Source organism: Pecten maximus, unplaced genomic scaffold, assembly GCF_902652985.1.
Source record: "Pecten maximus unplaced genomic scaffold, xPecMax1.1, whole genome shotgun sequence".
NCBI lineage: Eukaryota > Metazoa > Mollusca > Bivalvia > Pectinida > Pectinidae > Pecten > Pecten maximus.
In genome coordinates this window covers 1-9,678 of record NW_022980188.1, presented here as the reverse complement: position 1 = coordinate 9,678, position 9,678 = coordinate 1, and the positions used below count along the sequence as shown (strand labels likewise).

General features: G+C 39.4%; 2 protein-coding genes across 3 annotated transcripts; one reads left to right on the top strand and one right to left on the bottom strand.

The window, feature by feature from the left end:
- Positions 1–858: 858 nt before the first annotated feature.
- LOC117319433 lies at positions 859–9,457 on the bottom strand. Its single transcript, XM_033874236.1, has 2 exons — positions 3,222–9,457; positions 859–968 (listed from the first exon to the last, which is right to left on the bottom strand). The coding sequence occupies exon 1, from the start codon at positions 9,455–9,457 to the stop codon at positions 3,569–3,571; it is 5,889 nt and encodes a 1,962-aa protein (XP_033730127.1). The 3' UTR covers positions 859–968; positions 3,222–3,568.
- LOC117319434 lies at positions 1,358–2,878 on the top strand. 2 transcript variants are annotated; one of them, XM_033874237.1, is made up of 3 exons: positions 1,358–1,869; positions 2,051–2,160; positions 2,354–2,878. In XM_033874237.1, exons 1-3 carry the CDS (start codon positions 1,803–1,805, stop codon positions 2,654–2,656), a joined length of 480 nt encoding a protein of 159 aa, XP_033730128.1. In that variant the 5' UTR covers positions 1,358–1,802; the 3' UTR covers positions 2,657–2,878. The 2 variants fall into 2 exon arrangements, with proteins under 2 accessions (XP_033730128.1, XP_033730129.1); XM_033874238.1 differs by having other exon boundaries at positions 1,358–1,873.
- Positions 9,458–9,678: the final 221 nt, after the last annotated feature.

Here is a 9,678-nt window from a genome sequence, read left to right as displayed (position 1 = left end):
CATATCTACAAGTTGCGAAGCTTACAACGATAACAACCGAGCAAAATATGAGTGCAATATATATGTTTATATCTATTTTGGTATAAGGTGATGTAAATTGGCAATAAGTCACGTAATATTTCACATGTACCCTAGTTAATCTCTCGCTAGGCGCTGTGCGCGAACAATAATTTATCTTATACTGATACATTTGTGCGTGGTATATCCACTTAAAGTATCGTAGTTATGTATGACGTATTAGATACATGTAGGCTTAGTTTGTTGTCCAATCCATTCATATATACATGTATATATATATGATATTTTTGTAATATCTTTATATATACATTATACATGTACATTTGTATGTGCTTGTTGAAACAAATACATGTACATGATTTATTAAGGATAATGTTGTTATTATGATTAGTATTGTGTGTATATATATGTAAATTGTATATGCACGTTTGGGTAAAATATCCAAGATCGTCATTATTAAAGTAATATGAAGATCAATAAATAAATGTATCACGATATCGATCTATATAGGCTATGTCTGATGTCCAATCCTATTGACTTAACATCTCGTTAATAAGATGTGTTGAAATAAAAATATGGATAATGAGTGTTCTATTTTCTTACGAAACCTGACATAATTAGTTACCCTGATTTTGTATTTAAACATATTTTTATTGTAATTTATATGTATTTAAGAGATTGGGCAAAAACCACCTTTCCCGACACAAGTATACATGAAAAAAAATACAGCAAGATGGCTTAATATGATATTTTAATATATAATTTTTTAACATGTTTACAAATTGGTTTGAGCGGAAGAGAGAGCGGAAGGGATGGGGGTGGGTATATATAAAGATATAGTGAAAGTAATTATACTGTCACCACAATTAGAGACGAACACATAATGTCTCGTTGACAGTAAGATTTTATTGTCCTTCATATCCGACAATCCGACAATCCGACAGTGAAGACTGAAATTATATATATAACACAATATCAGCAGTAGTCAAATTAATTTACATGCATCATTACCATAATTGTAGTAACTACACATATGCATCTTTATACACAAAAACCCAAGTTAGCTAAGAGTTATTTCCCTTGATAAGCAAATAACAACAATTAGCCCTCAATCTAGTAGCAATTAACATGACCCATAAATATAAATGTCTGAAATACAGCAACACATGTAGAAATGTAGGACCGAGCAAAGGGTCGAGCAAACAAACCAAAAATAAATATGGGGCATGCATGTATTCTACTGGGCGACTGTAGTATACAATGAAATGGTTAAAATGCTGTTTGCTAACATATACCCGATAGCATTATAATAAACACTGATGTGCTATAACAACTATACCAGTGTTCGAAAGTAAAGGTGGTCCGATGGCCCGAGGCCACAGAAAATCTGATCGGTCTATGTAAAAATTCATTGTGTTGGACCGATTGGCTATGCAATTTTTCAGTCTTGATATTAAATTTTCCTCATGACACATGATAACAAAATCTTTCCTTGTCTTTTGACTAATGATCCAGTAATAAATGAGCTCAAAATAAAAGTAAATCTTCCGAGAAAAGCGCGTCAGCAGGGTGTATTTGCTTCAAGCGTCTGAGTGATTTGACACCGAACGATGCAAGCGTTTGCATGACGCAGTTATTCAAAACAACATGGCGCACATGTTAAAGTATTATGAAGGTGCTAAACCAAATACGAAGCGAAAACATTCCTCTGCTTATTCCTCGGCGACACAGTTACATGCTAAACAAAAGGCATATGACGACAACACCAGAGAAAGGACTTTTCAATGCCACTGGCTTGTTCTGTTGGAAGAGACTGGTTATGTTACGAGGTCGAGGACAACGTGATGAAATGTAGGTACTGTTGTGATTTGATTTTGAACTTGATTATTTCTTGTAGATATTTTATGCTTTAATTTGATTATTATCTGATGAATGAATATTAAACCATGATTTGGAGTTTCTTGTCAGAATTTGAGAAATGTCTACATACTCTGTGATTCATGTATTATTTATCCTATCATTTATCTGTTAGACAAAAGGTGCAGACTTACCATTGAGGCAATGACTGACGTAATGATCGTAAAGTCGCTCACTTCTTCTGTTGAACAATTTGACCCAGAAGATGCCATTAACAGGTTTTTGGTTAGTTTAATACCTTTTAGTTTAAAGTCACTTCAATTGAAAGTGTTTCAAAGTCCTTTAAAACAATAACGTTAATTATGCATAGTGCATTATAGCATACTAGTTCATATCAGCCTCTCAAGATAACTTCAGAAGGCTTATTATTAACTAATTAATATTATTTTAACCAACACTGCAAGTTTGCATTAAACAGATGAAAACACCATCTGGAGGGATGAGGAGACCAGAATTTGAGAGGTCTGCACTAAAGGCAGCATCAACTTCAAAGGAAATAGAGGGTGAAGCTGTGATAGAAGGAGATGGACAAGCAGAAGCTGAAATAGACCATCAGATGGAGTCCGATTCAGAGGATGTTGATTCAGATGTTGAGGGGGATTTTGAGCCAGGCTTTGATAATATGGGTGACACATTCACCAAAGTGTTAAAGGAAGCGGCTGCGGTTGAGCTTGAGCACGAAACGGTCAAAGAAATAAAATTTAAAAAAAGAACTGATTAACAATCGCAAATAAAAATCTTATTAACAATTACAATTGATTCTCATTTTTTTATTTCATTAACGACATTGCACTTATTTCACAATAAGTTTAACGACTATCACTCTGCTACTAAAAAGCATGTTGTAAAAAATGGGTCTATGGAAAAATTACTTGGGCTATGGAATTTCAGTTTTCTGTAGACCTATTGTCTATGGAGAATTCAGAGTTACTTTCAGACACTGCTATACTGACAAAATGGCTGGACTTATCGACTAGAAATATAGATATGACTAGTTTATATTATAAACATTATAATCAATGACAGTGTATCAACACATACAATATTTAGGACTAGAATGCCCAACTGTCACACTGTGTATCAAAACGTAAACAATCTGACCCAGTTACGGCGCCAAATTCTAAAAATACACAAAATATCAGACCATGCTTTCCGCACGGGACATTATATAGTTTATGAACAGGTTGCTAGACTTACAACCTATATTGTTTATGAACAGGTTGCTAATAACTTATATTACAGTGTTACATATTTATCGTTATTATGCAGTTATTCAATAAACCTACATTTTGGTTTGCCAGGGTACCAGGTATCATTTTCGAAGCTGGCTGAACAGCACATGTTGCAATGTATGTCAAAAACTACCTTACAAATAAAAGAGTTCCAAGTATTGATAGTCAGGAACGATAACTCTTGAGGGAGATCTCTAAAGACTAAATATCAAAGTAGTGAGAGATCCAGAATCTGGTCACAGAACACTCCCCTCCTGATATCTTGCCTAGATATCACAAAAAACATATAACAAAATTAAGTACATGTCAAAGCCAAAGGTGAAAAATCTAAATACTGATTGTCATTTTGGACTTCAAAGTTCAAATAAACCTAATGTGAACCACACATTAAATACCAAGTGTCACTCATTATCAGTCTCCAGTAAAAGGACCAGTTCGCTAATAGGACGAGTGTAGTTGGATGGTGTTCCTTTAGGTGACATCACACGAACCTCTGCTGTACGAATTTTGCCATCCTCACTGGGAAACACTTCAGTAATAATGCCCATCGGCCAGTAGTTACGGGCGCACATCTTGTCTCTTAACAAGACAACATCTGAAACACGAATGTTCCTCTGATCTTTGTTCCATTTTCGTCGTTCTTGTAAACTTTGTAGGAATTCCATCCTCCATTTTTTCCAGAACATATCAGATAAACACTGAACCATCTTCCATTGGGCTCTATACATGTTTCTAATGTCAGCTGTAATGACGATATCAGTGATTGAATCACTCTTGTGAGTTAGGATGAGAGATGGACTGAGAGGATAGGGATCTTGAGGATCAGAACTCAGTGGTACCAGTGGTCGTGAATTGACAATCGCTGTCACTTCGGCGAGAAAGGTAGTAAGAACTTCATGAGTGAGAACTCCCCGTCTACTATCAAGTAGTAAAGCATCCAGGATTCTTCTGGCAACCCCGATCATTCGTTCCCACACACCCCCCATATGGGAGGCATGCGGGGGATTGAAGATCCATTTACAGCCATCCTCGAGGAGAAATTTCCTGACAGCATCATTTTCCACGTTGATTCCACCTAACTTTTCCATAGATCCAACAAAGTTGGTGCCCCTGTCAGACCTGAAAATTTTTACCTTTCCTCTGATGGATATGAACCGGCGAAGGGCATTAATGAAAGATGAAGTGCTCATCTCCTCTATTACTTCAATGTGCACCGCCCTTGAAGTAAGACAGGTAAATAGGACTGCCCATCTCTTGCTATTTGCCTGACCGCCTCTTGTCTTTCGTGTGACTATCTGCCATGGTCCAAAGCAGTCTACACCAACCGAGGTAAATGGAGGTCCTGGTTCGAGTCTCTCTGTAGGTAGGTCAGACATCTTTTGAACTCCAAGCTTACCCCTGGACTTACGGCATGTAACACAAGAGTGGATGATGGATGAGATGAGACGCTTCCCACCTGTAACCCAATAGCCTGCTTCTCGTACAGCACCTTCTGTTAGGTGACGTCCTTGGTGACATACTTTCTCATGATAATGGCGAACAAGCAAGGTGGCGAGATGGTGTTTCCCAGGTATCAAAATGGGACTTTTCATTTGAACAGGAATGTCTGCTCTCTTCAATCTCCCTCCAACACATAACAGATTGTCCTTGTTAAGAACTGGTGATAGAGAAAGCAGGGAGCTGTCACGGTTAAGAGGTCTTCCTTTGACAAGACACTCTAAGTCTTTGCCGTAGATATCCTTTTGTACCTGGCGTATAATGAGAGTTTCTGCATGCTTGTTGTTTGTACTGTTAGACTGCGATCCAGCAGCAAAGTTTTGAAGAAACGATATGGCTCGTACAATACTAGACAATGAAGAGAACCTTTCAATTTTTTCAGCAGTAAGCCATGTTTTCTGTCTCGGTACATCAACTAGGCTGGACTTCTTTGTACAGATCTGTTCAGGCCGTACTTCTTTGTCCTGTTGAGGATCGATGAGATCAAATTGGATGGAATTCTCACGCCCCAGCAGATTGGAGAAGAGAAGCTCAGGTCCCATAATCCAGGAGCAATCCGCTAGTAAAGCTGATGGAACAAAGCGGGTTCCATGATCTGCTGGGTTGTCACTGGTACGTACATAATGCCACTGGTGAGGTTCAGAGAACTTCAAAATCCTTTCAACGCGATTGGTGACGTATACGTAGAACCTTCTTGTTTTGTTGTTGAGGTAGCCAAGTACCACTTTACTATCAGTGTAATAGGTGATGCTCTTAGGAGGTATGTCTAGTTCCTGAGACACTATTTCCGCTACTTCTATGGCTAACGACGCGGCGCATAACTCCAGGCGAGGTATGGTATGGCCCTGTTTTGGAGCTACTCTGGTTTTCCCTAGTACAAATCCAACATGGATATTGTTTTCAGAATTTTTTACCCTAAGGTATGCGACAGCAGCTACAGCATTTTCTGATGCATCACAAAAGACGTGAAAGCCTCGTTCCACAACCTCCTCCTTTCTGATGACATTGTAGGCTCTGGGAATTTTCACAGATTCCAGGTCACGTAAGCTCCGCTGCCACATTTCCCAATCTGATTTGAAATCTGTAGATAGAGCCTCATCCCAGTCAGTGGTAGAGGACATCATATTACGTAGCAAGACCTTCCCTTTTATAGTGACTGGTGCGGCAAAGCCTAATGGGTCGTATAAGCTGTTTATAGTAGCCAAAACTCCTCGTCTTGTGTAAGGTTTATCCTCAAAGTCTATCAGAAAGGTGAACGAGTCATTCCGGAGGTCCCACTGGATACCTAAACTTCTCTGGAGAGGAATTTGTTCTTGCTGTATGTCTATACCACTTATGTCTTTTGCTATATCCTCAGAGTTGAAAGCATCAAGGACCTCTTGATTATTTGACGCAATTTTATGCAACCTGATCTTGCCATTTGCACTGAGAGTCTGTTGTGTTCTTTTCATCAAAGACACTGCTGAATCTACGTCATCACAGGATGTCAATCCATCATCAACATAAAAGTTCCTTTGTACAAATTCCCTTATGTCATCTGAGGCATCCTCCACAACCTTCCTTAACCCAAAGTTAGCAACAGCTGGTGAGGGTCGATTACCAAATACATGTTTACGCATACGGTATTCAATGAGCTGTTTTGAAGGATCATTATCCTTATACCAAAAAAACCTCAAGAAGTCCTGGTGGTCTTTGAGCACAGAAAAGCAATAAAACATGCTTTCAATGTCACCGCTTATGGCAACAGCTCCCTGTCGGAATCTCATCAAAACGCCAATCAGGCTGTTTGTGAGGTCAGGTCCTTTGAGGAGGACATTGTTGAGGGATACTCCTTCGTACACCGCAGATGAGTCAAATACACCACGGATTTTATCCTTTTTCTTAGGATGGTATACACCAAAAAGTGGAAGGTACCAACACTCCGCCTGTGGGTCTAGTGTACCAGCAACTTCCGCATGTCCATTTTTGATGATCCCTTCCATGAAGGTGGTAAAGTGGTCCTTCTTCACAGGATTTCTTTCCAAACTGGCGTGAAGTATCTTGGCTCTTTTTAAGGCTTGTCCTCTATTGTTAGGTAATCGTTGCCGTGGTGACCGGAATGGTAGCGGTGCAGTTAGATTACCTTCCGCGTCCCTTTTGAACTCTGACTCCATTAACTTCATAAACAGACCATCTTCAATGGACATTCCAAGTTTTTCACTGTCTGGACCTTTCTCGAACAAGTCGTAGGGTTCTTTTCTACCAGATCCTCTCATAGGCTCAAGACGTAGGGTGAACGCGTTACAGCAGGGAGGTAATGATGACGGACGTCCATCACTCAAGATACGAGTTTTATACACAGATACATTGGAATCTGGACGGTGAACACGCCCCAGGCAGGTTTCTCCGATGATCACCCATCCCAAACTAAGTTTTTGAGCATAGGGAGCACCCTTCGGACCAATTCTTTGATCGTGGACATGGTGAGCTTCCACCAAGTCCCTTCCTATGAGAAGAGTGATGAGACAATTTGAGTCAAACTCCTGAATAGCACTGGCTATATCCCTAAGATGTGGGTGATTGTAAGCGACGTCCGGGGTTGGAATTTCTTCCTTTTCATCAGGGATCTGATTGCACTCTGTAATTACCGGCAAGTCATGTTTAGCTGTGGCATCTACACTCTGTATGATAAAACCTTCTGCTCGCCTACCCGATGTGTCACTAACACCTGAGCAAGATGACAGTGAATACTGAATTTCTGGAAACTCACAAGCACCAGCGAAATTGTCGAAGAATGTTGAAGAGGCAAGAGTCTTGTTACTCTGGTCATCGATAAGGGCATAAGTCTTTATAGCATGACCTGGATTATCTTTATGATAAACCATCACTGGAACGACCTTGGCACATGACCTTCCTCTAAACTTCCCACCACACACTTGAGTACAGGCTGTCTTTACATTTTGGTTATGAGCATTGTAATGCATTATTGTCACATGTTTATCACTGTCACATTCCTCACATTTAACAACTGTTTTGCAGTTATGACGTTGATGTGCAGGAGAACAACACCGGAAACAAAGATTTCTTTCCTGAAGAAACTTCCTCCGTACATCTATAGGTTTAGAGCTGAACTTCTTACATTTGAGAAATGAATGCGTCATATTGTGGAGAGGACAGAACTCAGTAATATCTCTGATGATTTTATCCGATGTTTCTGAAGGCTCGTTTAAGGTTGAGGATGTTTTTCTTGTGTGGACTTTCTGCTTAGGATCCCTCTGATTTTGTGTAGAAACATTCACAGTAGAGTTTGGTGAGGCAGCATACTGAAAACTGGGGTTGTTCCTGATTTTACTCTGTTCCCGAATAAACTCACAGAAATGTACAAAGGGCGGATAACTCACATTGTTTCTCTCCATGTACCTATGAGCTGCCATTGTCCACTTTTCCTGAAGGTAGTGTGGCAATTTGTTGACTACAGGAGTAACACCAGTTGAAGAATCAAAGTACGCCAACAGTGAACTATATCTTGGGTCAGATTTCACAGCTTTTATTTCTAATAAAATGTCAGAAAGCTCATATAACTTCTTTGTGTCTTTGTTTGACAGCCTGGGAAGAAGTTCCAGTTTTTTCTTTAGTGAGGCTTCAATGCTTTCTGGGGCACCATATCTCTCGTCGAGTCTTGCCCAAATTTCCTGTATTCCTTGACTGGGATCACTGAAATATGCTGACCGCATATTGATTACTTGTTCCTTTGATCCTGGTCCAGCCCATTTGGTGAGAAGATCCATTTCCTCTAAGGCAGTAACTGATAGTTCACTCATCTTAGACTTGAAGCTATACTTCCAGGATTGATATGTTTCAGGCATATCATTGAACGGTGTTAGGCTTGCAAACAGTAAGTCTTTCTTTAAAAGTAATTTAGTGATTTCCGTTGCTGTGACTGGAGGTGGAGGTACTACTGGATAAGAACGTTCAGGTTGATAGAGCGGGACAAATGTTTGGGCAGTAGGATTTAAACCTGTATGATCATGATCAACGAGAGTCTTTACCTTCGAGTCCTGAACCTCATTGTTTAACAAGTCACTTATGTACCTTTCAGTGCGTGCCGCTGATTGTTCTGTAGGAAGTGAGGCAACAGACCCCCTTTGTGAGTTTGACAAAACATATGACCCATCTAGAGCATCAGCCTCTGCCTCAGCAGCTGCAGCCTCCTTTTCAGCAGAGAGGACTTCTAAATCCACTTCAATAGCTGCTCTCTGTTTTTTAAGTTCAGCTTCTCTTTGTAAATACTGAAGTTGTGCTTTTAGTTTTTCTGCTTTAGCTCTTGATTTTGTAGCACTTGAAGTACTTGAAGCGATTGAAGCTGTCCTAGGTGAGTTACTTTTCCTAGAGCCGACTGATTTGACAGACAATTGATCTGTTAACACAGGCTGATTTTTTTTAATGTCTTGAATGATGGCATGAAGGATTGAGAACTTCTCTTGTATAACATTATCGTTTGCACAAACATTGTTCGCAAGTAATTCCTTCTGCTGAAGACTGTGTTCTGTATGTGTTGTTTCGAGAAATTCTGTCAAGTCTTTACATAGAAGTTTGTATTTTTCACACCTCTGACTCAATTTAGACAGGAAATCCTTCAGGCCTTCATAATTTCTTTCTAAAAAAGGTATATCTTTAATTTGATCACAAATGTCATCCCAACACTGTTCAATTGACCTTCTATAATTATTTAATTTCTCCTGGTAATGCTCAAAGGCCTTAGGTGAAAGCGTACGCATTCTCCGTTCTGGCAGGGCTCCTTCAGATGTAGCCATTTATGGTTCACTAGATGTATCCGTGGCAAAAATTCTTCACTATACTGTCACCACAATTAGAGACGAACACATGATGTCTCGTTGACAGTAAGATTTTATTGTCCTTCATATCCGACAATCCGACAGTGAAGACTGAAATTATATATATAACACAATATCAGCACTAGTCAAATTAATTTACATGCATCATTACCATAATTGTAGTAACTACACATATGCAT

Excerpts from the sequence above, each read along its gene's own strand:
- LOC117319434 (XM_033874237.1), top strand. The coding sequence starts at position 1,803 with ATGCCACTGGCTTGTTCTGTTGGAAGAGACTGGTTATGTTACGAGGTC. Across the intron at positions 1,870-2,050 it reads CGAGGACAACGTGATGAAAT|ACAAAAGGTGCAGACTTACC; the intron begins GTAGGTACTGTT and ends TTTATCTGTTAG. Across the intron at positions 2,161-2,353 it reads ATGCCATTAACAGGTTTTTG|ATGAAAACACCATCTGGAGG; the intron begins GTTAGTTTAATA and ends TGCATTAAACAG.
- LOC117319433 (XM_033874236.1), bottom strand. The coding sequence starts at position 9,457 with ATGGCTACATCTGAAGGAGCCCTGCCAGAACGGAGAATGCGTACGCTT.